The sequence below is a fragment of the Phascolarctos cinereus genome, unplaced genomic scaffold (genome assembly GCF_003287225.1).
Source record: "Phascolarctos cinereus isolate Bilbo 61053 unplaced genomic scaffold, phaCin_HiC Scaffold_4;HRSCAF=312, whole genome shotgun sequence".
NCBI classification, from domain to species: Eukaryota; Metazoa; Chordata; class Mammalia; order Diprotodontia; family Phascolarctidae; genus Phascolarctos; species Phascolarctos cinereus.
This window is the reverse complement of record NW_027555847.1, coordinates 13401727-13428844: the sequence shown is the minus strand read 5'-3', so window position 1 is coordinate 13428844 and position 27118 is coordinate 13401727. Positions and strand designations below refer to the sequence as shown.

The window sequence follows — 27118 nt, the reverse complement described above, 5'->3', positions numbered from 1 at the left end:
GTCTTAGTGATGGGTGAGCTCCTTCTGCCAAGCCTGGCTGGAAAGGATGGCTTAGAGGCCTACACAACTGTTATGGAAGACGGGGACTCCCTGGGACCACAGCTCTAATCAACGGGGTCAATCCAGCCCTTCGTCCGGGTGAGGGATTGCATATCGCCACCTTATTCCTTTGCAGCCCTTGGAATGAAATCATAAAAACCAGGCTGTCTTTGTTCTAGGTTGGCTTTAAAAAGCCCATGATGGTTTGTAGAGGAGTAAGGGTTTGCCTCAGGGCCCCCTGGTCCAATTTCTTGGGACCTGGCTAAAAACCCTGGATATTTGATAGTCTGGCTTATCCCTATAGTGTATTAGCACCCTATAAAAGTTACATTTCATTTATTTCAAGTTTAAGGCCCTCTCAAACAGCACGGGTAAACCAAACTTGAACCTTTTGTGGTTGGAATTCTGTTTACTCTTGGCCAAACATTGCTTCCTGGTTCAAAGGAAAAGGCCTCTGGAGGGTCCTTGGAAATCCAATGGCTTTTAGAAACCAACATTTTGATGGGCTAAATGTGAATGAATCTGAAACACATAGATTAGCTTCCTCTTAAAATACTCAGGGGCCTGAAAACGAAAGGAAATCATGCTCGACAAAATGCATTTTGAACGTTGCTTTACCCCAACTGTGAGCAAATATTGCAGACGTTTGCCAAGTCCGGGACCGAATTGGGTCTGCCCAGTCACCCCCACTTATAATAAAGAAGTTAAATGGTTTCTATAAAAGTTATTGGGCAAAACAACTGAATGGGGCCATTGGAAACGTGGTCATTTCTGAGCATTGAAAACACATTTTTTAATCAGTGGGAAACAAGAATGGTCTTCAATGAGGTCTTGCTCTGATTTAGAAGGTTTGCATGGTTTTCTATGGGTTCACTGTCAGAACACAAGCAGACAAGCAAATGACTGTAATCTCGTGAAATCTCAATCGTGGCAATGTCTGCATTTCAGTTAGAAGAGCTGATGAATGCCCTTGAAAAGACCAGACAAGAACTGGATGCTACCAAAGCTCGCCTCGCCTCAACACAGCAGTCCCTGGGTGAAAAAGAAGCACATTTGGCCAACCTACGGATAGAGAGGAGAAAACAGCTTGAGGAAGTCCTGGAGATGAAGTAGGTGCCAATGACTTGCTCTTGTTTGACTTAGCTGAAAGTCCACTGTGTTACATCTTCAATGCCGTTGTGGAGCTTGGTTGGGTTAGCTGATGATGGGAGATGGGGGCCGGGGGACAGCAGGGATTAACCCTTAAAAAAAAGAAATAGTAGGAAAATAGAAAAGTCATATGGAGGAACAAAGGATTTGGAGTGACTGGATAAAGTTAGTACTCTAATCATAATTTCTTGAACTAAATTTCTGTTTTATTAAGTTCCAATTTGGGTTCATAGTATATCACTTTTTTCAATTTGGTTAATATATATGTATATCTATGTGTAGATGTGTGTGTGTATATCTATATATATCTATATATATATCTATATATGGATATATATATTATATATGGATATATATATATACAGATATATATATATATACATATATGGATATATATTATATATATGGATATATATACAGATATATACACATATGCATCTATATTTATACACATACATATATACACACATATATAATAGATATAGAGAGATATTATAACAGAATAGAAAAAAATGAGATCTAGTGAACCAAAATTAGAACTTAAAGAAAGAACCTTTTTGTATAGCCCCTTATCATTTGCCTTGAAGGTGATATTCATTGAGTTTGTCAATATGTTTTAGGACATGGATGGTCGGAGTGTCCAAGAATAATGCTGATTAAATCATGCAGCTTGGGTCAAGATAGAAATTTGAGGAGAGTTATTGCCGTATTATAATTCTTGAGAGAGTTAAGATAATGGAGAATCTCTCTTAATATCTGGTTAGGCCTCTCTTCCATAGAATATTTGGTGGGCTACCTTAAACCCATCAGAGATCTCTGACTGTCCATATGGGCATATCCTCAGCCAAAGGCAGATGTTGAAGGCAACTCTTTAGTGATGTCTTTGGAGGATTTTGGTTTTATTTTTAAAAAGGAGTGGAGCGTAGGACCATTGATTGCCTCTGTTTAGGGAAATCCTGGGGTGGTAATCAGTGCTTACCAGCAGCTCATGTACAGCCTTCAGACTTACAAAATTGCTAAGGATATTAAAGACAGTTACATTGTGGACAGTCATACAGCTAGTGTGTTTCAGAGACAGGACTTAGAGCTAGATCAGCCAGCCTCCAGACCCTCTCTCCATTAGTCCATGTTTCCTTTGATTTGATAAAATTTTTCTTAGGGGGTAGGGTGGGAGAAGGGAGGTGGCTGGACCTGTGGTTTCATTTAGGAGCATCCTGAATGCAGCAGGAACCAAATTAAAATATAATTGGGAAATAAATACACTACAACATAGATAATGTTAATTTCTGGTTTTCTAAATGTGGCAGTCTGGGATCCATTTTTATTGAAGTCTAACACCCGAGTAGTAGAGCCACCTACTCCTCTCCTTTGTTGGTAGGATTAAATAAGTACATTACATTCTCTCTCTCCTTCCTCCCACCCATATACATACATATATGCATATGTAGGTGTGATTATGATTGCATACATACATACATATATACATACATATATACACATACATAATACATACATACACATACATACATATTACATATATACACATACATACATATATACACATACATACATATATACACATGCATATATACACATACATATATACACATACATACATATATACACACATACATACATACACATACATATATACACATACATATATACACATACACACATACACATATATACACACATACATATATACACATACACACATACATATACATATATACACATACATACATATATACATATATACATATACATATATACACATATATACATATATACATATATACACATATACATATACATATATATATATACACGCACACACACACACACACACACACACGCACAATTGGATTGTGCCACAATTCAAATCTATGGGAGGAAGGTAGATCTGTAATGTGAAATTTATACACTTACCTACAGAATATTTTATGCAATAATATTTTGTGTTCCAAGAAGGCTATGAAGAATGTAGCTTTAGGCTATATGGCTAGGTAAGCCATTAAAAAATGTATCATCTACTTTAACAGAACATTTGGTGAAGAGTAGTATTAATACAAAATTGGATTTAATTTTCTGAAACCTCTAAACCCTTTTCATTTCTGTGTTTTCCTACTTACTCTGGTAATTTCAGCTAGCATCTAAAGTAAAGAGAAATAGGAGAATCTGTTTCATTACATCCTGTCCATAACCAGGACATAGCCTCTGGATCATTTTTGTAGAATGGGGCTGTCTGAGATATGGCTCTCAGTAGAAGCATTAGCAAGGAAAGGTTGGGAAATACACTCTTGGGGTAGAGGCAGGTGAGGGGTAAGACAGGAACCAATATCTTTTATTTCTCTAATAAAGCTTTATTTCCATAGGTTCTTTGGTATGAAAATGGTTTATCTTTTGCTGAGGATAATGACATAGCTAAGTTGATTAATTTCCAGTTTTTGTTTAGAAAAAAAGAAAGAGAAAAAAAAATTCCGAGAGGAGTTCCATTTGATCATTTTTGAGGAGCCAAGTCAGGAAAGAAAGGAAGCTCAGTTTTAAAAATAGGCAGCTATTATTATTAAACTACCATATTGCCATGAAGTATTCTCTCATCTCCTCCCAGTCTTCCCCATTTCTTTCTTCTTTTTCTTCTCTCTTTCATTCTTTCTTTTTTATTTTTTTCTCTAGTTTTCCTTCCTTTCTTTACTTTCAAGTTTGTAAGAATGAAGAAGAAAGACATTAAAATATAATGTGAATCTGACAAGTGTCATAAATTCAGCATGGCTTGGTATGAGTTCACTTGAAAATGATTTTGTGGGTTTAATCAAGATAGATAAATGACTAGATATAGAAGACTGACCTTCGCATGCCTCAGCTGCCTGGTGTACTTGGGGTATGGTGAAGATTAAGCACAGAAAATTTTCCTTTGAACAATTTGGAATGGAATATTTTGAAAGATGTGCTATCAAGACCTTACTAAACCTTTATTTTCTATTGGCTGCCTCAGTTGCTCCAAGAACATAGACACATTTTTGCCATATATTTTTAGTAAAAGAATATGTAGAAACTAATAGAAGTTTAATTTTAGGCATAAAATAAAAGAAGTCTTGCCCTGTGATCGTGATACAGGTCAATATGTTAATATCATGGTGTAGTGGAAAGAATCCTGGAGTTGTCAGAGGACGTTAGTTCCAGTCCTAGGTTTGCCATTCATTTGTGTTGTCCTGGGCAAGCCCATAACTACTTTTTTCTATAAAATGAGAAGGTTAGATTAGATGGACTCATGGCTCTTAGTCTATAATCCTTTGATTAGTGAGGATGCATTGCTTTTTATGAATTTCTATTTGTTTAAATTGACAGATTTTTTAGTCATTTCTTGTGATTTCATGGGTCAGTGTTTTGTCCCCAATTTTTCTCAGTTGTTATCACCTTCATTTGATCTTGTAAAAACACATTTAATTAGGAATTAGGAGATGACTTTTTTGTTTTTACATTCTATTCTTAAATAAAACATATCCTTTCAACCATTTGGGGAAATGTGACCAATTATCCAATGAAAATATACCATCCATTTGAATAGAACATTTGGTGAAAAGTAGCATTTATATTTTTTAAAAATTGGATTTATTTTTCTAAAGCCTACAAACTCCTTTTACTTGTATGTTTCCCTACCCACCTTCAGAATTTCAAAGAACACCTAAGGTAAGACCTCTTTTGGTGGCTTGCCATAATATTGCTGAAGTGTTTTTCGTCTCTTACTGCCACAAAATAAATAAAAATGTCCACTCTGCTTCCTTTGGCAAAAGGCAACAAGGCACGACTTTATTAGGCACAATGGAAAATGCCTTCAGTATGTAAGTTCCCCAGAAATTCCTCCGCTTGGCTATACTTGACTTAATTTCTAGCAGGGTCTGCACTGTGTCTACACTACAGATCTGGAAGGGCAAATATATTGATTGAAATGATCTGTTAGGCCAGTCAGCCAGACAGTTAGATCCTTGAACAAGCTTGTTCGATTGGCTTTAATAAAATAAATGGAATGCTCTATCAGGACTATCTTTAACAATTTTGGCTTCAGGGTGCAAGAATTAGAGAACACTTCAGGTAGTCAGAATGAAGTGAGCCCTCAAATCAAATTTGTAATTCATGGTATGAAAATAATGAAGAGAATAATGAAACAAATCTATTTCTTGTGAGGATTGGTTACTCTAGAAGTTTCTTTGCTGCTGAAGGAGCAAACAAAACTAATGTTTGTGTCCTGTAAGTTTTGGTGTTATGGTGCTAAGCCTCGGTGACTCTGCTGACAACATGGCTAATATGGTCACATGGTCAGTGACAATCATGTACGCACACGGAACCTGTTTTTAGGGTTAGCTTTCAAGTATGGCCCCCAAATTTTAGAATTTAGCTTTAGAAAGCAAGTTCTCTGTGTTGACACTTTTTGTGTCATGGGTTTCTTTTAAATCTTGATATGAAGTAGATTCATCAAGATTATTATGGTGGTAGTGATGATAGTACAAGATATGGTAATAACGATAATAACAACAACAACAACAATAATGAGAACACAGTAGGCTCAAGTGAGGTGAGAGTGCCATCGTATCTGATCAACAGATTAAAAAGCTGTTCTCTATTTAAAATCTGCCACTAGCATAATAACATTAAAAACAAGTTATATAAATCATGGTATTTTTTAGGGAGACATGTTAAGCCTGTTGTGGTTCTGTCTAGCTTAAATCCATGATGATCTTTCTCTTATGATTTCAAAGTACAGAGTCAAAGGAAAACATCTTATTAATGCCCTTATGTGTATGGATGACATTAAATTAGATAATTCTACCAAAAACATATTAGATAGCTTTTTCATCTCATAGAATCTTGTTTTAGTGAGATCAAAGTGCCATTTGGACTTAAGAAGGGTCAAATTTTTGATGTGCTCCAAGGAAAGAGAAAGACCAAAAACCACTGTAGAATCAAGAGGGCACATGGAGCCAATGGATGAAGGTAAAACCTACGAATACTTTGCCCTGCTCTAGGCAAGACTCATCAAGAATCTAGAACATTGACTACAAAGGAATGAAAACAGGGCAACAAAGGACAATGCCTTTCCCTACAATTGCTTCTCTCTGAACCTGCTCAAAAAAAGATGAGAAAAAACCAACATAACACATTTTTATTAAAACATTCCCAAGAACTCAATAAATGGGGACTTAATCATTATCACAGAACAATTGATTCATAAAAAACCCTTAAAACCAATTAACATCCATGTGATATTGATTATAAAGCTTTTAAATTAGAGACATATGAGAGGGGAGAAGCATGTAGGAATAAGATGATGTATATATCTTTCCCATTATCCTGTCACCTATAAGAATTGTGCTGAGGATGCTTGGCAGTAAGCTTAATCAGGACGTACCTACATGCTAATATTTTTATTCAGCTAGAGAAAGCAGTTTTTTAAAATATCTAACTGTGAAATGGTCCGTAGAATATTCAATATAAAAGAATGACATAAGGATAATGACATGATGTTACTGTCTAAACCCCACTGAAAAAAAGGAAATGAAAGAGATGAGATGATAACTGTAGCAGCAGCAGTAGTAGGGGTAGAGGTGGAAGTGGAGACTTTAATGGTGGTGGTGGTTGTGGTGGTAATGGTGGTAGTATCTTTTATTTAATTTTTAATCATCACAACATGTTTTATAATCTGCACATCTTTTTAAGGCCCCAAAGTGACTCAATACCAGAAGAGACTATTTGCAATTGATTTCTTCCATCTCCTTCCCTAAGCTGATCAATATTGTCTATTCAAAATTTTAGCAATCATTCCCTCCTAAGAAGACATGTTCCCACCCCCTCTTGTACCTCAATGTATTTTTACTGAAATTTATAGTACTTGGTTTTCTTTCTGTATCAGTTCCTACTTTAATGGGCCCACGATTTTATCCATTTGGATCTCCCATCTGGTGGTTCCAATCATAACCCATCCTTACCTCTTCCTCTCCTTTTTATTTTTGTCCCCATCTTCCCATCCATATTCCAGAGATTTCAGGTATTCCATGGGTCCCCATGCTTAAAGCTGTCCATCTTCCAGCCCAGAGGCTCACTCTATGGCAGCCTCACTTCTTCTGATCATCCATGCTCCCAACAATGCCCTCTATGCCACTCCTTGCAAACAAATCGTTTGAAGTAATGTGCTGCAGGAATTATGTTGCCAACAAGCACCTCCCCATGGCCCTTTAGGTACCTGACAATTTTGATTCCTTGGAGAATGTGGCTGATGAACCAGCCTCCAGGAGGGAATACTGGTATTTAAGAGGTGGGCTTTATGTGAAGGGATGATTTGGGAATCACTGAGAGTCTTGGGTACTGTTCAGCCTCTTCCTTCTATTTAGTTGTGGGCCTAGCCCATTGTCCAGCTATGATGTCCATCTAAGATGTAGGTATCAATGGAAGGACTCAGCTCTGTCTGCTTAACTGTGTTGCATCATTTGGACCAGTGAGATTTCTTCTTCTTTTTTTTTTTTTCCTTTTTTCCTGTGGGAATGGTTAGGCAGGTCTTTTTGGAGTGGTCCTTGACCTCACAGTGAAGGTTGTATTTCCAACAATTTTCTAAGGCATACCTCATCTTCCTAGTGACACATTTGGATGAAGGTCGAAGAAAATACAATAACCCGTCAAGGTATGTTCAGGGATTGACTTCTAAGCTTTTTGATAAAGAGGAAGTTGCCCAAAATGGCAAAAATCACTGGTGGCATTATCATTAGCAAACAAGTAAAGAGAAGAGTGTTTGTGAGTCAGCACAAAGCCTCCCAAGGGGTAACCCGTACATGTAGTACCCTACGCTGCAGTGTCTGGCACAGACCCTTAGAGGTGTTGTCTGGCCTGTTTGACTCTAAGCTCCTTGAGGTCAGGGGCTGCTTTAGCACCCAGCCCAGCACCCTGCCAAGTGCTGGACGCATAATCAGCCAAATTAGATGTGTATTTTTCATTCATTCATACTGATCGGAAGCACTATTTTTACATCGTTATCACATTTGTGAGAACTGTCTTCACACACGTGCACTGAGGATATCCTTGACGACAGTAGGAGTACTTTATACATAGTAGATACTTAAAGTGTTTATTAAACTTGATTTAAAGTAGAACACACATGTTTTACACATACACCTGTATTTTATGCATAAATATGTCTGTATGTGCATAAAACGGTGTCTATACCTATCTATATACCAGTCTTCATCTTCATTGTCACAGAATTGATGAAAGGATGTGGATGATACAAAACCCTCATGCATTCGTTTTCTTTTCTTTTTTGATTAAGAATACTTTGAATAAGTGGAACCAAGACACTGCCTTAAAGACTCTCACCAAGAAAGTGGCTCCCATACACATTCCAAGGTTTGACAAGATCCAATAGAGATGCTTCCACAGAGATGCCTTGGTTCAAAGATCCTCTGATTATCAACATCATATGAGGCATAAAACAGGGATATACATGCATGCATACATGCATATATATACATACATACATGCATATATCCATCTATCCATCCATTTATCTATCTGTATATCCATCCATACACACACACACATACACACACACACACACACACACACACATGCCTCCATACATATATACATACACACATACACCCCTCCCCAAAGGGGTTGGGCACTCTCAGGGTAGATATCCAGGGAATGGTCAATTCCATTCTATTCCATTCTGCACCCATTTCTATAGCTCCTACTATGTGCCAGATACTGTGCTGTAGTCTGGAAATTTCAAATACAAACAGTAAAACAGTCCCTACCTTCAAAGAGCACACATTGTAATATTTAATCAACAAACATTTCCTGGGGACCTACTACGTGCCAGGCACAGTGCTTAATTCTGGAAACACAAAGACCAAAACCAAACTATCGTTGCTTTCAAGACGTTTATGTCCCATCAGAAGAGGGATTTCCCAATAGATGATGAGTCTGTCCATATGTTTCAGTTCCACTGATTGCATCAAGCCCCAGAGTATAAGGTTATACATTTAATTTTTAAATATCTAAAGCCCTCTGCTAAAACATATCATAATGACTTAGCTTTGTTATGTATACTTTGATGCAGAAGATTTTACTGAGAGACCATTATGAGCTTCATTTTGTATGTTTGGTTTTATTAATGCCCATTAATAAACTTGCATTCCAGTAACCAGACCCCGGTTATTTAATTTGTGGGAGATGAATTTGATATCTGTGGCTAAAGAGACCAGCATGTAGTGAGATACTGTACTTAGAATGTATCTGTGGGCTTTTGCTCTCATGAATAAATCAATTGAACCTAATTTATGACTTCCAAAGGCAGGCTGAATAACAGGTATTTACCATTGGGTTATTTAATGCTGAATTAATATAATTTTTTTTTAAAGTTTGTTTATAATCAAATGAGCTCAGAGTGTGCATTTGCAAGCTTTTTCTGTGATTTCCTAGGCTTACTTTGTGGACAACTTTGCAACATAGATCTGAATTCTTGGCCCATGCAGTTAACATCGGAAGATTCCTCTTAATTATCTTCATTTAAATCCACTATTGGTCTTTAGACAACTTTTCAGCCCTCATTTTGAGTCTCTGTGTATGTGGAGTTCTTTTAAGAAGTTTATAGTAAGGCAGGGCAGCAGCTTTATCTAGTGCCTTATTTCCTTGGCCTTTGGGATCTGGAAACCTTTCCAAAAGGACCACTCTTTAGATAAGTGACCTTCCAAGGAGAGGTGGTAGGGAGGGGAAGGGGGGAGGCAAGCACATTGGAAGAGGGAGATAAACATCAGTGTATTCTTCACTTTAAGTCAATGAGAGACAAGACAAATATTCTTTCAAGGAGGCCTCCAAGTGCATTGTAATTTGGATTGAGTAAACCAGAGCCCAGAAGAACAGTTTAAGGGCAGCGTTTATTTAAAAATACTGAGCCATCTCTGAAGGAGTGGAGCAGGACAATTTATATGTAGGGGAGAAGAGGGGAAAGATTATGAACTATTGTGTGCGTAAACGCCATGAGGCCTTGCCTGCGTCGTTGTAAAAATATACTGCAAACTGAATAGTGGTTTCTTTTACTGTTTTTAAAAGCAAAACACCCATTTTCTTTCAACCATGAGTTTTCTTTTTACAGTCTGAGTGCATAAGGAAATATTGACATGCTTACTATACATATGTTTGTTTCAAAACTTCTCAACAAGCCATTAAATATTGTTTAAATCCTCACTAGATGGATGGAAAATTTATAAACAACAAATAATACAAAATAGTTTATTGAATAACATAGACGCCCTCTTACACTATTTCTCTCCGTGTGTCATATCTTATGCCTGACCCCCCAATTTCTAACTTTAAGTTTTGTTGCTGTTTAGTCGCTTCTGTTCTGTCCCACTCTTCGTGACCCCTTTTGAGGTTTTCTTGGCAGAGATACTGCAGCAGTTTGCCATTTCCTTCTCCAGCTCATTTTACAGAGGAGGAACTGAGGCAAATAGGGTTAAGTAACTTGTCCAGGGTCTCACAGCTAGTAAGTGTCTAAGACTAGATTTGAACTCATGAAGATGAGTTTTCCTGATTCCAGGTCTGGTGCTCTACTCACCATGCCACCTGGCTGCCTTTAGGAAAATTTAGAGTCTGAGTTATAGATGGAATCAACAAGAAATTATATATAGAACAATCTTTTTTTTTTTAAATTAAAGGCATGATAAAGGTAAAATAGTCTATAGGGACTTATGTGGTCAAAATTAATTTTTTAAACTACTTGGACGTCTTTCTCATTGAAAATCTACCAGCTATATCATTCTCTGGAGTTTAGGGTTAAATTTTGGGTGCCGTATTTGAAGAGGGACATGTGTCCAGAGGACAGGAACCAAGATAGCATAGTATCTCAAAATCATGTCACATTCTGAGTAAGATAAAGGGATGGGAGGAGAGAGATATGTTGGTACAAATCAAACATTTGGGCAGTTTTATAGGTAGGAGAGGGGATAGATACTCCCTATGTCCTACTGACCCATCTTGCTCCAGAAGGCTAAACTAAGACCATTGGGTGAAAATTGAAAGGATACTCATTTCAGCTCAACGGAAAGATTCTAGCAATGAGAACCAAGCAACCATGATAGAGACCTCCTGTCATTTTCCTTCAGGAATTTCATACAAAATATTCTGTGCTGGGTGAAGGGTTAGATTGACAACCCCGAAGATCCCTTTAATTTGAGTGGTTTGTAAGGAAAGAATATTTCAGGCCGCCAAGCAAGGATGCCTGTGTTGCATCGGGCCACAGATCTCAAGGGAGAAGAATGAGGTGATCCTTCATTTTGGTATCACTGGGTTTCTTTTCTCTCTGAGTTTCTATTCACTTTGTGTGGAAGCTACCACTGAGTGCACGGCAAAGCAAGGGCCCCAGCTTCTTCAGTGATGGCCTTTTTTATTGTTTGGCCAGACCCAGGAGACTGTGCTGTAGAGCTCTGGAATGCTCTTCCTCCTCATCTCTGCCTTCTTGGCTTCCCTGAAATCCTTCAGGCCCCATGGAAAATCTCATCTTCTACAAGAAGCCTTTCCTCGTGTTCCTTATTACTAATGCTTTCCCTCTGTTGATTACCACCAAACTACCCTGTATGTAGCTTGAATGTCCACAGTTATTTGCATGTTGTCTCCTTCCCATTAGACCGAGAGCTCCTTTCGAGCAGGCACCGTTGTTTACTTTTCCTTGTGTGGTCTCCAGGGTTAGTCACTTACTAAATGATGACTAAGGTCCCTTCTAGCTAAAAATAACAACAACAATAAAAATAATAATAATTGCTAGATTTTTGTAGAGGGCTTTAAGGTTTGCAAAGCACTTTCTGTGTTATCTCACAAAAAAATATGAGGGTAGGTGTGATAATTATCCCCCTTTTACAGCTGAGGAAACAGAAGCTCAAGAAGGTTGTGAGTTGTCCAGGGTCATGCGTTTGGTAAGTGTCTGAGGCAGCTCGGGTCTTTCTGACTCTTAACCAGCTGCCTGAATCTAAGCAACATCTCGGAATTGAAAGTTATTGTAGAAACCATCTGTAACAGCACCTGCCTCATCAAGAATCCCCTTGGCCACATGCATGAGGGGCTACCACCTGTTGTTACTAATCTCTCGCCTCTTCTGACCAACAGCTTTCATGTACTTTTGCCTTATTAGCTACCTTCTCCCTTTTCTTCCTCAGATTTCTCTTCATTTTCTTCTCCCTTCTCCTTCCACTCACGTCCTTCTGGGGGATTCCTTTACAGTGGCTTTGAAAGCTAGATCTCCTTCCACTTGAGTTTTGATGATGGTTCCACAGCTAGAAAGTGGGGACAGGGGGTGACAAAGGAGGAAACATCACCAGCAGCAAAGAGGCTGTGGAGGAGATGGCCAGGAGATAAAGGGAAGCATGAGTGGAGTTGGCTGCCATGAGGTGGGTCAGAAGGCCCCTTGCCATGCCTGGGTGGGTGGGGGACTTCTGGAGAAGGAGGGAAGAAGGCTCACTGGAGGCTTGGAGCTAAGAAATGGAGTGAAGGGTCTTCCCAGAGGGGAGGCTATTGTAAACTTGAGGGAGGAAGCAGCTGCTCACCCTCCCAGGGAGGATGCCATGGAGCCACAGGGGCCCTCAGGTTGTGGACCAGCCAAGGATGGTCAGCAGGTGGTGTGAGTGAAACTGCTTGGGTTGAGAAGTTAAATCTCTTCACCATCTGTCTCCAGGTAACCTTTCCAGATTTCCTCACATTGTGGTCTTCTTCACATACTCTGTGTTCCAGACCTTTCAGTGAATAATGAATTGCTGGTTGATGACAACATCAACAACGATGATAATGAAAACAACTTAAAAGTGTTGTAAGCTTTGACATGTGTGAATCCTCAAAACAAGGGATTAAATGCTATTATTATCCCCATTTTACAGATTTGGCAACTGAGGCTGAGAAAGGTTAGGGGACTTATCCTTAAATACATCAATAAACTCCATACCTCTGCATAGCTTATCCCCCTGTTTTCAATGCAGGTCCTCCTGGGCTGTGCCTTTTTAGAATCCCTGGTTTCTTTCAAGGCCCTGCTCCTGTTCCCCCTCCTACAGGCAGCCTTTTCCTGTCACCCGGGTCTTTGTGCTTTCTTTGGCCTCCTATGGTCATGTATACATACCTCCTGGTTCCCTAGCAGGACAGCTACGGTGGTGCCATGGATAGAATGCTGGGTCTGGGGTCAGGAAGACCTGAGTTCAAACCTGGCCTCAGACACTTAACTAACTGTGTGACCCTGGGCAAATCACTTCACCTCGATTGTCTCAGTTTCCTCATCTATAAAATAAGCCAGAGAAGGAAGTGGCAAACCACTTCTATTTCTTTGTCAAGAAAACCCCAAAGGGGGTCCCGAAGAGTCAGACGTGACTGAACAACAACATGTGAATGGATCCATCCCCCTACCCTTAAAAGAAGTGAGACTTCTCAAAACAAAGATTAAGAAGGAAAATGGAAAAAAAAACCAGTAAGTAAAAACCACCCGACACGTTGACCACTTCTGACTGCACATTTAACCTTCTGTGCTCCTCATCTCTCCAATAAGGGAAGTGTGTTTTTCAATTCCAAGCTTTGTCATTGTAATGATAACAGCTTCCAGTTTCATTTTATTTTTCTTATTATTTACTTTGTTTTATCATTTGTGCATGTAATATTCCAGGTTCTTCTGACTTCACTCTGTATCAGTCAGTATATGCCTTCCTATGTTTCTCTGAATTCTCCATATTTGTCCTTTCTTACAGTGTAATATCATTCCATTCCATTCATATTCCACCATTCATTTATTCTAAATTCTAAAATGATACTCTGGATGCTACATCTCAGAAAGGAAGCCAATAACCTAGAGACAACATGGAGGAGTTTACGACTTGAGTTCATAGGAGTATAGATTGAAGGAAATGTAGGTATTTAATCTCAGGAAGAGAAGACTTATGGACACACAGTCACTGCCTTCAAGTATTTGAAAAGCTGGTGTTTGGATGGCCAATTCAACTTCTCTTAGGATCTCAGATTTAGAGCCACAAGAGATCTTAGAGCCTGCCAAGAGCAATCCCATCATAGAATTAGAGCCGTAATGGACATCAGAGGTCATGAAGTCTACTCTTTTCATTTTACAATTGAGGAAACTGAGGCACAGAGATGTTAAGTCACTTGCCCAAGGGTGCACCATTGATAACTGGTAGAACGGTTATTTTTGCTTCTAAATTCATTTTGCTTTGCATTGCACTGTGATTAGTCAGCAGCAGAATCTCTTTCTTTGTTCCTCCCTTGAGATGGGATATGTTTCTCCTCCAAAATGATATAAAACCATCTCCGATGGACTTGGCATGTATTCGTTAATATACTAATATGTCTTGTGAGGTAGGAGGCCCTATTTTACAGATGAAGATTGTGAACCTCATAGAGATAACTTGACTTTCCTAAGGTCACCCAGCTGGGCACATGTTCTAAATCTAGGGTCTTCTGTGAAATTAAAAAAGAGCCTTTGGTGACTGTATTTCAATGTAATTGACTTCCTTCATAATTTATGCATTCGAAAACATTATTCTGGAAAAGGGGACCATAGACTTCACCTGGTGTCCAAAGGGGACTATGATGAAAAAAGGTTAAGAACCCCTGGTCTAAAGGCAGGATTGTACCCAGATCTTCCTGACTCTCAGTCTAGGACTTCATCCTCTCTGTGTTGGTTCTAAAGGGCAGAACTGGGAACAGTGGTTAGAAGTCTCAAAGAGGCAAAGAAATGAACACACAAACTAATAAGTAAATAAATGTATGCATACACATGAGAGAGAGAGACAGAGAGAGACACAGAGACACACACACACACACACACAGAGAGAGAGACAAAGAGAAAGAGAAACAAAGAGAGAGAGAGAAAGACAAAGAGAGAGAGACACACAGAGAGAGAGAGAGAGAGAGAAGAGAGAGAGAGAGAGAGAGAGAGAGAGAGGAGAGACAAAGAGAGAGAGACAAAGAGAGACAGAGAGAGACACAGGGAGAGAGAGACACACACACACAGGGAGAGAGAGAGACAGAGACAAAGAGAGACAGAGAGAGAGAGAGACAAAGAGAAAGAGAAACAAAGAGAGAGAGAAAGACACAGAGACACACACACAGAGAAAGAGAGACAAAGAGAGACAAAGAGAGAAAGAGAGAGACAGAGAGACAAAGAAATGAACACACAAACTAATAAGTAAATAAATGTATGCATACACATGAGAGAGAGAGACAGAAAGAGACACAGAGAGACACAGAGAGAGACAAAGAGAGAAAGAGAGACAAAGAGAGACAGAGAGAGAGACAAAGAGAAAGAGAAACAAAGAGAGAGAGAAAGACAAAGAGAGAGAGAGAGAGAGAGAGAGAGAGAGAGAGAGAGAGAGAGAGAGAGAGAGAGAGAGAGGGGGGGGGCGCAGTGAGGCAGTGAGGCAGTGCCTTGTGAGGTAGTGGGTTCATCCTCACTGGAGGACTTCCAAGGAAAGAAGGGCTCGGTGACCATTGGGAAGCAAAAATGTAGAGATTTCTATTCAGACAAAGTTGGCCTGATGACTTCTGACGTTGTGGGGGGGGGGGAGGTCCACCCTTACCTGGCATTTGCAGCTCAGGGATGTGCAGACAGCAGCACAGACTTATGGGTGAACCCAGCTGTCATGTGTCCATTGTAGTGACACAAGCCAATGGTAACTGGCCAGCTGACGTGGAGAAAGAATATGGGGTGTGGCTACAGAGGACCCAAGACTGAAAGTGTTGGTTCAATAAGCTGATCACCAGTTGCTCCGGGATCAACCAGAGGAGACTTCAAGGAGGAGGCAGACTTTGGGGGATTGCTCCTGAGGGGCTTGGGAAGGCAGCTAGGTAGAGAGATGGTCATCAAGGCCTCTGGCCATCCAGAGTAATGCTTAGAGGCAGAAAGGGGACTGATCAGGGCTCCACAGAGGGCTGTGTGACAGTGGGTAGGACTCCTGTGTCTGAAGCATGTTCAGTAAGGCCATTTCCCAAATGTACCTGGAGAAAACTAAAATGATGAAGAAAATGTCTTCTTAAAAGAAAAAAATAGTCTACTGTGGGCCCAGTTTTGGGAATAGTAGGAGATTTAAGTCAAATAAGCCAGTGGTTTGGAGGTTTTTAATGGAAACACAAACATTTTCTGAGCTGGGGCAGAATAGTCTTTCAACTTAAATAATCATGATCAGTAGTTAAATAATCTCAGCCCTTGTGAATCATGAAGGTCTCAAAGGCCGGGAAGCACCAGGCTCATGTTATCTTATCCCTCAGAGTGGGCCCCAGAGGGTTAGGAAAGGTCAGAAAAAACAAGGGAATAAGGAAAAGGAAGGCACTGGATACCCAGCCTCTCGTGCCAGGCAGAGGGACAGAGCCCACATGCTGTTTGCCTCTTCCTACCAAATAGTAACAGTGCCCTAGGTTGCTTGGAGGAAGAAAGAACAGGAAAGTTAGCTTGCATTCATAAATTGCATTTACATGTTGCTTTAAGGTTTGCAACACACTTTATGTAGCTCATTTGGGCCTTACAACAAACCTGTGAAGTCAGTGCTATGATTATCCCTATATTACAGTTGAGTAAACTGAGGCATGGAGAGATCAGGTGACCTGTCCAAAGCATAGAGCTAATGATTTAAGGCAGGATTTGAACTCATATCTTCCAGACTCCAAGTCCAACACTATCTATGATGCCTCTTCACCGCCTGAATCCCTTCAAGTCTCAACTAAAATTCCATTTTCTGCAAGAAACCTTTTCTGGTCCCCTTCATGCTAATGCCTTCCCTCTGTCAGTTATCTCCATTTATTCTGTCCATGTCTTGTTTGTATGTAGGTGGTTGCCAGTTGTCTCCCCCATTAAACTGTAAGCTCCCTGAGGGCAGGAGCTGTTTTAGGGGCATCATTGCCCTTTCTTCGCCTCTTCAATGCTTAGCACAATGCCTGGCCCTTACTAAGTTCTTAATGGGTGCTTGTGGACTCGGTTTGGCCTCATCCTGCCAGACCAGGTGAAGAAGCGTTTCTTGATCTTCCCTAAAAGGACTATCCCCAGTGGGTACAAAGAGTTATCCCATGGTTCATGGTTCATGTCCCCCTCCATCATGATTAAAGGGGAGACCTGCTTCAAATGAACACCAAGGACAGCCTTACTTAATGGATCCTGGAGCAGAATCTTCAGCAATCAATCAACCATTCATCAAACATCCATTCAGTGCCTGGCACTCTATAAGATACCAGGGATCCAAAGACTCTGGGCCTCAGGAAACTTACATTCTACCAGGAGAGACAACATGAACACCTTTGCATTTGGGCAGAATATATGACATGAATACGTGATAGTGTGAGGACAGATGAAGCATTAGGAAAGGCTTCCTATGGAAGACAGAGCTGGAGCTGAGGCAGCTAGAGATGAGCAGGGAGGGCGTGCCAGGCAGGAGGGACAGGCTGTAGAGAGCCCAGGCTGGTGTGAACCCACCCTTTACTAAGGCAGGTTGAAAACTTTTGTCATTTAAAATTAGAGCATTGGTTGTCAAAGTGTGGTCTGGGGACCGACTCCCAGGTGTTCCTGAGATCCTCTCTGGAAATGTGTGAGGTTCAAACTGCTTTCATAATCATACCAAGATGTTTTCATTTGTAATACAGTGAACATCAACAGATCCAATCCACAGACACAGAGCTCTTTGGAAAGGCTCCTCAATAATTCTAAAGAGTGTAGCAGGGTTCTGAGACTGACAATTTTGAGAGCTGTATAGGTTAAGTGATTAATGCAGGAACACATGGTCAATGTGGCTCAGAGGAAGGATTGGAACTCAGGTCTTTGTGGCTCAAAGTCTGGAGCTCTATAGTATAATGCCTCTGTAGCATACTGTAGCCTTTTATATGACACGTGTTATATAGACTTAGCAAAAGTTACCTCACCATCCTAGTCTACATTGTTGCCAAAGTGATTTTCCTTAAGCAAGGATTGTTACTCACCTACTCAATAAAGTCTAGTGGCTCCCTGGTGCCTCTAGGATAAAATATACACTGCTCAGGTTAGCTTTTAAAGCACTTTATAACCTGAGCCCAAAATATCTTTTCAGCCTCATTGTGCATAACTTCCCCTCCCACAATCTGTAGTCAGACAGCTGATTTTCTGTGTTATACACAGACACAGACACACACAGGCTCTCTCTCTCTCTCTCTCTCTCTCTCTCTCTCTCTCTCTCTCTCTCTCTCTCTCTCTCTCTCCCTCTCTGTCTCTCTCTCCCTCTCCAACTGCTTTCTTTGTCCTTTACACTGGTGTTCCCCTTTGCGTGAAACGAATTCCTTCCTCACCTCTATCCTATAGAATCCCCTCTCTTCCTTTATTTTCTGCAAGAAGACTTTCCTGATCTTTGACCCTAATTACTAAGCAGCCTCCTTCCCCAACTACCTAGACTTTCCATTTATGCTGTAGGTAGATAGATTGATGGAGAGAGAGAGAGAGAGAGAGAGAGAGAGAGAGAGAGAGAGAGAGAGAGAGAGAGAGAGAGAGAGAGAGAGAGTCAGAGACAGAGAGACAGAGACAGAGGTCATTTTATAAGGGCTTGTCTCTTACACTAAAACGAAAGCACCTTGAGAATAGGGATTGTGTCATTCTTTGTATTTGTCCTGGAGTGCCTAGCACAGTGCCTGGGACATAGTAAGTAATAAATATCTGTTTCCTGATTGATTGGTTATGAAATAGAATTTAATTGCTTCTAGCTGCCTCTTCCTTCATCTGAACCCCAATCTATGTAGAGTCTAGGAATTCTATTTTCACTTGATGGACCCTGGTAGTGGGTCTCTGAACTGGTACTGGATCAGTGATTTCTTTGGGGAGGGGAACAAACTGGAACAGGCAGCCAAACAGGTGGAGGTGGGGGCTGCCGCTTCCTCCCAGGGAAGGAGGCGCTCTTAGTAGGGTAAAGAAGGGGGGTTAGCCAAGTCCCCGAGGAGGCAAGTGATTGAGAACCACAGCCTTTGGCCAGGCCGCTTGCCATGTGGATAAACCATAAAGCCTATTGTTTTCCAATTATGGAATTTGGAAGCCTACAGTTTGGGAAAGTTGAAGTTCACTGTTTTGACTTGATCTTTAGGTTAAGCCAAGTTCCTGGGATCATAATTTCAACCTGCATGAGCACTTGGCTCTCTTCAGGAATCTGGCAGTATCTCATCCCCAATCCAATGCTGACTTGAACAGAACTGTAGTCGGATCCAGTTCCAAGGTCGAGCTCAGATGGCATTTAAGTGTTGGGGTAAATTTAGTGGTGAGTTTACTGCTCTATCTTGGCATAACATATTTATGGCCGGATCCCTGAGTTCAACACAGTGATCTCCTCCTTCCTTCTGATTCAAAAGCTCAAATTTAGCGCTCGTGTCAGCTCTGGGCTCTCTCCCAATGCCAGCCAGAGCAAGACTACTGCTCTATATTCTCTCAAAGTTCTAGGGGTTACCATTGAGGGTCTTGGGGGTTCTAATGCTGTTTCTCCAAGCCCCCGTTCTGTGTGTTCCTCCCAATACCAAATGTCTAATTAATGTGTTTTCAATATCATCCAACCAGTGATTAGCACTCTAATATCAATAACCTTGAGGGAAGAGACCTTGTTTTTGCCTTTCTTCATATCCTCAATACTTGTTACTCTGCCTAGCAAGTAGCAAGTGCTTAATAAAGGTTGACTGACATGGAAAGATTTGGCCATTATACGCAGTTTTCCCTCATCATGGTCCTCCCCCTCTGCCAAGAAACAGGATGAGATGCCTTCTCATCTTTCTCCTTTGAGGGGCCATTGGTCATTAGAGTTTGGAGCATTCTGTTCCCATGGTTTGGTTCTTTCTGTTCCTTTCACTTCCATTGTTTTGGTCATTGTGACCATCACTGCCCTTCCCTTCTGCTCCCTTTGCTTTGCCTTCGTTCATGGAACACTTCCTGGGCTTCTCTCTGTTCATCTCATTCATATTTCTTACAGCCCAGTGATGTTCTGTTGCATTCATTTCCTACAACTTGTTTGGCCATTCCCCAGTCAATGGATATTTATCTCATTTCTAATTCTTTGCTGCCACAAAAAATACTGATGCAAATATTTACGAATACCTCAGGCCTTTCTTTTTGTCATTGACCTCCTTGATCTTTATATACCTAGCAATGGTTTCTCTAGGTCAAGGGATGTGGACGTTCTAGTCATGTTTTCTGTTGGCGTAATAATTTAGAGCACAGCTAGATAGCACAGTAGATAGATTATTGGACATGGAATCAGGAAGATCTCAGTTCAAACACAGCCTTAGATACTTACTACCTGTGGGACTCTGGGCAAGTCACAACATCTGTCTGCCTCAGTTTCCTCATCTATAAAATGGAGACAATAATAGCCCCAATCTCTCAGAGTCACCATGAAGATCAAATAATATTTGTAAAGTGCTTTGTAAACCTTTAAGTTCTATACAAATGCTATGATTAGTATTGTTGTTATTATTGTTATTAATTGTTAATTGCTTTCTAGAATGATTGGACCAATTCACAGCTCTACCAGCAGTGCTTTAGTGTCTGTCTTTTCACAAATCTGTTGAAAAAAAAAATCCCATTAAATTGTGAGCTGCCCAAGGGCAAAGACTGTCTTTTACCTCTTCTTTCAAATCCCCGGTTCTTAGCATGGTGCCTGGCGTATAGGTGTTTAATAGTTACTTATTGACTGGCTGATTTTAGCAATGAAATCATGCCAATAGACTGTTTGAGGAGGCAGATCTTTTTAATCGGATTTATTTAGAAGAAGGATTTTGATGAGCTCCAATTAGTGAGCTACCGCTTGAAGATTTCTCCATATGTTTATAGCCCAGAAAACCAAAAGGATTCGATACACCTTGGGAAGTTTGGGCCCTTTTTTTTCAAGATCCTCGATGAATTTGTAAAGTGAGAGCAATACACGATGTAGCTGCAATTAGGCACTTTTGTCCCTGTGGCAGGCAGTAAGGAAAACATCCTCAGATGCTGCTAGAGAGACAGGTAAGAGTTGTAGACTGGGAAACACCTAATTTGGGCTGTGGCCACCCATGTGCCATCTGTGAGTTTCCCGTCATAATTAGTTTCTCTTGTTAACAAGGTGCTTAGCTTAGATGTTCCTAAGTTGCTGAGGAAGGGACTATAGGTGTTCTGAGTGCCTTCTAAATTTCTATGTTCTTTGATACAGCACCAGACACCTCGCCAGCGTTATTGCTCTGGGTGTAGCTGATGATTCCCTAAACAGTGGATTGAATGAGAATTTAGTCTAGTGGCTAGCTACAGGGGTGAGGAACCTTCAGCCTGGAGGTCACATGTGGCCTTCTAGGTCCTTGGGTGTGGCCTTTTGACTGAGTCCAAGTTTTACAGAACAAATCCTTTTATGAAGGGGATGCCTGTGGGCTCCCATTTCCGTGAAGGGGCCTCTTTTGGGTGGGGGTCAGGATGGTTTGTATGAGTTTGGAATTTGTGCTGATTTTTCAGTTGTTTTCTTTTTTCTTCCATTTACATTGTTGTAATCATTGTGGGTATTACTTACTCTGCTTTCTTCACTCTACATCAGTTAATGGAAGTCTTTTCATGCTTCTCTATACCCACCACATTCTTTGTTTTCTATGCCGTAGTCATATGCCATCATTTTCATCTGCCATGATTTGCTTAGCTGTTTCCTAATCAGTGGGTATCTGCTTTGTTCCCAGTCCTTGCTATTACAAAAAGTGTGCTGCTATAAATATTTTAAGGTATGTGGATCCTTTTTGTCAATGAACTGGTTTGGCACGTATGCTCATCAGTGGAATTTCTCAGTCAATGGGTATAGACACTTTAGACACTTTATTTGAAGAAATCCACATTGATTTCCAGAATAATTATATTAATTCATAGCTCATAATATTAAAGTCTTTCCATAGCCTCAAGTAATCCTCTTCATTGTGATCTCCCCTGTCTATCTTAAGCCATCCGAAGTCTCCCCAAACAACTGGAATTTCCCCACGATTTCTCTTTGATGTTCTAGTTAACCATGGCTACTTATAAACCTAGTGAAAATGTGGTATGATTGGATGAATGGAGGTTCTTTTTTAAATAAATTAGAAACAAATTGAAGTACTAAGGGTTGACCAATTGTGATCAAAGTCACGATGACAATGTGATATAGAGACAAGTGCAGGGGACAGGAAGCTGGCTTCAAGCATTTGAAAGGCTGCCATGTAAAAGGGGGAGTGGGAAGGGTAAACTTGTTCTACCTGGCCCTCCAGGGCAGAACGAGTATCATTGAGCTGAAGGCGTAAAGTGACTAGAGTTAGACTTGCTGTCAGGAAGAGCTTTTAAATTATCAGAACTGTCCACAAGAAAACGGGCTGCCTTGGGAATCTCTAGGCTCCCTTCCATAGAGGTCCTCAAGCAGAATTGCAATGACTATGTGTAGAGGAAATTACAGAAATGAATCTTTTGCAAGGCTGCTGGGGTTGAGTCCTTCCAAAGAACCAGACTCATGCGTCTCCAATATGCATCCACGAGAAAAGGCAGCACAGATTAAATACTGGCCCAAAGGCAAAACACATACCTTGGCAGGGTTCTGCTAGCAAGAGGCAGTTCACAATCATGGTGGGGACAGGGGAGATCCAGCCATCATCAACCCTTGAAGCAGGTCCGATTTCAGGGACACCACCCTGGTGATGCCTTTGACTCCTGACCTCCTTTGTACTAAAATCAACATCGTGGGCTCCACGATAGACTCCAGTCCAGGTTTCCCTGCCTCCTTGCATCTTTCTTGACATGTGGCCACTGAAAGTTGGCCACAGCCTTTTCCCCAACCACAATTAGAGATGTTATCTCCATGATATATAGTAACATCGTTTATATTTACATTGGTCAACTGTAATTGGATATGAAATTGTCAGGGTTACCTTTCCCTCTCGATGGTATCTAAAATAATTTATATGTTTGTAAGAAGTTGGAATTCAAAAAATAGGATACTTACAAAGAAGAGAGACTCCCAGACCTGGCCTGCATTTTTTCAGGGGGATACCAAGATGAGAAAATCTGATTTCCACTGCAGCTCAGAGTTAAACTTTTAAATGCAAATAAAAATGTATACACAAAAATGTGGCAACAAGCTTTTATAACCTCCCATTGGTGGGTGCTCTCATTTGTTATTTTAATATTTGGAGCAATGAAATGATTTTACCAAGAGGAATAATACCTTAGGAAAAGAAAAAGAGATTGCTTGCCCCTTGCCAAGACTGATCTCAGCCAAACCGGGCCTCTCCTTTTCTAACATCTTCTAAAACATGCTTTCCTTGAGTTTTATTAACTGAGGAAATAATAATGATCAAAATAATGAAATTGGATGATATTTTTATTGAAACTGAGCCATCAGGGGACTAGGAGGGCCTCCACCTCTGATACCCAAGTCCAGCAAAAGAAGCTGCCCCAAAGTCAGCAGAGGAGAGGAAGGGAAGCGGAAAGCAAAGTTTAGCTTCTGTTTTGAGGGCTCTCTCTCTCTCTCTCTCTCTCTCTCTCTCTCTCTCTCTCTCTCTCTCTCTCTCTCTCTCTCTCTCTCTCTTTCTCTCTCCCTCCCTCCCTCCCACTTTCTTTCCCTCTTCCTCTCTATCTGTGTCTCCCCATCTCTTCCTTTCTCTCTCCCTCTCTTCTCCTTGTGTTAACTGAATTATTATCCTTTTCATATCCTTGTCTTCTGAAGCCATATTGGCACGACCCTCCCTGGCCTCCAAGACGCCCAGGCCAGAGCTGATCAATGACATACTCCGTGAATGCTTTGACCACAGCCAGCCAGCAGCATGTGATTATTTCACCCGCTGTTCCTGAAACTTCTGTTGCTGGAGAGATTCTGGTTTATCCTCCTCCCTCCCTGCCCAGGAGCAGGGACCTCTTTGAGGTCCTGTTGTTTGTGCACACATATGTGCACTCAGGCATACGCTGCCAAGAGTGCTCCACACTCAGATGCACAGAGAGCTGTGCATAATAATAATAGGTCACATTTAACATAGCTAGGTAGCCCAGGGGATCGAGTACTGGACCTAGAGTCAGGAAGAGCTGAGTTCTAATCTCACCTCAGATACTAGCTATGTAACCCTAGGCAAGGTACTTAACCTCTGTTTTCCTCAGTTTCCTCATCTGTACAATTGGGATAATAATTCACTGCCCTCATAGGAAAGTTGTGAAAATCAAATAAGTTAACATAGGGAAGGCCTTCGTCAAATCTCAAAGTTTTATGTAAATGCTAGCTTTTAATAACGGTGCTAGTTACGGTAACACTTTAAGATATGCAAAGCGCCTGACATGTTGTACATATTTGATTTTCACAGCAATGCTAGGAGATTAGGTGCTGGTATTAATTCCATTTTACAGATGAAGAGATTGCTGGTAACTTGCTCAGGACTGTTCTTCAGGTAGAACTCCAATCTTCTTGACTCCAGAACCAGAGCCCTGGACTTGGACCAGGAGCTCTCGAGGGTCAAATACCAGCTATGACCAGTGCAGCCTCAATGGTTGTGGACAAGTCACTGTTCTATGTTGTTTACAAAGCCTTTGGCTGCATCACTTCATTGCAGTCTCACTACCTTACTGTGAAGTCGAGGCTGGAGGGTGTTGTTCCCAAAGGAGAGAAGAGGCAGGTGAGGCTCAGAAAATGGGCTGAGATATACATTTCAGAATGGATGCTGATGAGGTAGGGACCGTTCTAGTCTTGTCAAGGGCCTATGGTCTGTGATCTTTTCTCCCAAGTGTCAAACCCTTTGGGAGTATCAAGAATTAGTGGGTAGCCTTAAAATTGGTCACTTAGAAAATGATGTGAGTGAAGAGAAAAGAGGAGATGATTAATAGAAAAGAAGTAGGGTGTAGGAGGTAGCTGGGTAGACTTGGAATCTGTTATCATATGGATTCACATCTCCCTTCCTATATTCATGAGGTGTGGGACATGGGCAACTCACTTAGCCTTTCTGTGAATCTAGTTTCCTCAGTTGTGTGATAATAGTCCTAGCCTCAGATAATAGGTCTTGCCTTTGGGGAGTCAGATAATGTTGACAAAGAGCTGTAAACTTTAAGCTTTGTAGCTCTTATTATCATTAGAGTGAGGATTTGATAATCCATCCAGGGATTGCCCTTGGTGTCCTTCTTTGGGCCACTTTTATTATTATTATTTTTTGGAGGCAATCAGGGTTAAGTGACTTGCCCACAGTCACATAGCTAGTAAGAGTCTGAGGTTGGATTTGAATTCAGGTGCTCCTGACTCTAAGGCCAGTGTTCTATCCATTTCCCCAATAGCTTTTATTTCCAAATCACATCATGGTGCTTCACTCTCCACTATCTTGTTTGTTTTGCTGCCCAATCTATTTTTTTTTTCACGCTAATGAAACTTTTCTATCCTCCCAGTTCTTCCTGTCTATCTGTTCAGAGAATAAGTAGCTGGGGGTGTTGGGTATAAAAATGTTGGAGGCAAAAAAAGAAGACACCCCCCTGCCACTAATGCAGTTAATGTATGACCAGAAATATTATCTAGGGAACTTATGGGCAGAACATTCAGGAGCCTTTCCTCACAATTTTTTTTTCTTTGAATGTCTGGATGGTGTTCTTTGCCCATCCTCATTTTTCTGAAATAAACATGTGCCAGGCAATTTCAAGCATGGCTGTGAACGAGATGCTTTTTCTGTGGTTATTTAATACTGGATTTAACTGACTGGCTTGGGGATTGGGCTGTCAGTTAAGGAAGTCTGTACATGTCCAGATTTCTCCCAGATTGAGACCCTGCTGTGTGATATAGGGTTAGTGGGAGAAAGAAGTGCCACCATCTTTCTCTGCTTAGTATTTGAACTTATGTTGGTCAAGTCAACATGGTCTTGTCAACTCTTCTCATTCCTCTGAAGAAGGCAGCAGTAGTGAACTGGCGATAGTCCTGGATTTGGAGTCCTGAGTTCCAGTTCTACCTTTGTCCTTTGTTATGTAAACTTGAAGCTAACCCTTCGCTTTTAAAACTCAATTCCCTCATCTGTGAAATAAGTTTTTGGATTAAAGGATGTCTAAGGCAACTTCTAGCTCAAAATATATGAGCTCAGGTAATGTGATTGCATTCTTGGGACACTATAGTAAGGGGCCATCATGTTAAAGTGAATATGGCACAATTAACGTTTGGCTTGGTTCAAGGCAACTTTTTTGAAGCCAACTTTCTTCTTTCCTCAAGGGAAAGCACATGGCTAGTGTAGCAGTCCTTGGCTGTATTCATATATGGGGGATTTGTAAAGGAGACAAATGCATAGGCTTTAAAACACTCTCAAGCCTTAAAGGAGCTTAATTTTCCCAAATGATGGCAGTCCACTGTGTGAGCAAACAACGGTGTGAGAAGGAAATGTGATTTTGATGAGATGTCACCAGTTCAAGGACCTGAGATTTCTTGGGTGTGGAGTCTGGCCCCATCAATGCAAATCCGAACATCAGGTACTTGTAGTCTCAGAAGCTAAAAGTTTTAGTTCTAATCCTCCCCCTCCCCCCACAAGCTACTAGTGTTTCCTCACTCAAACCACCTTGTTTTCATTTTGTATCTATTTATATGTATGTTCATGGGCTCCAAAGATGGTAAGATTCTTGGTGTCAGAGACAGTCCATTTTTGTGTTTGCCCCAGCTCCCGGGCAAGGCTCGGCACCTGGTAGGTGATTAATAAATTCCTGTTATTTGGTTGATTGAAGAATTGTCTGAGGTTCAGTGTCAAAGCTGGATTTGAACCCAGCTCCTCCTGACTCCAAGCCTATGTCCCTCTCTACTACATCACATTGCCTCTTAGACTGTCCTTTCTTTGATCAGGTGTAGACCTACTAAGTGGGAATTTGTTTTGCACCTAGGGTGCTACATACCCAGTCTTCAGCAATCCTTTTTTAGAATCCATATAGAAAATCTGAGAGTTA

The 27118-nt window shown here is 40.8% G+C and overlaps 1 protein-coding gene across 6 annotated transcripts in view; it reads left to right on the top strand.

Annotated features, from left to right (window-relative positions):
- The window catches only part of ERC2 (ELKS/RAB6-interacting/CAST family member 2), a 1023879-nt gene that overhangs the window by 579154 nt on the left and 417607 nt on the right, over positions 1-27118 (top strand). For all 6 annotated transcript variants that reach the window (XM_020970639.2, XM_078152062.1, XM_078152065.1 and 3 more), the window contains one exon: positions 988-1148. In XM_020970639.2, the coding sequence (XP_020826298.1) occupies positions 988-1148 (161 nt within the window). The remainder of the gene's footprint in view (positions 1-987; positions 1149-27118) is intronic.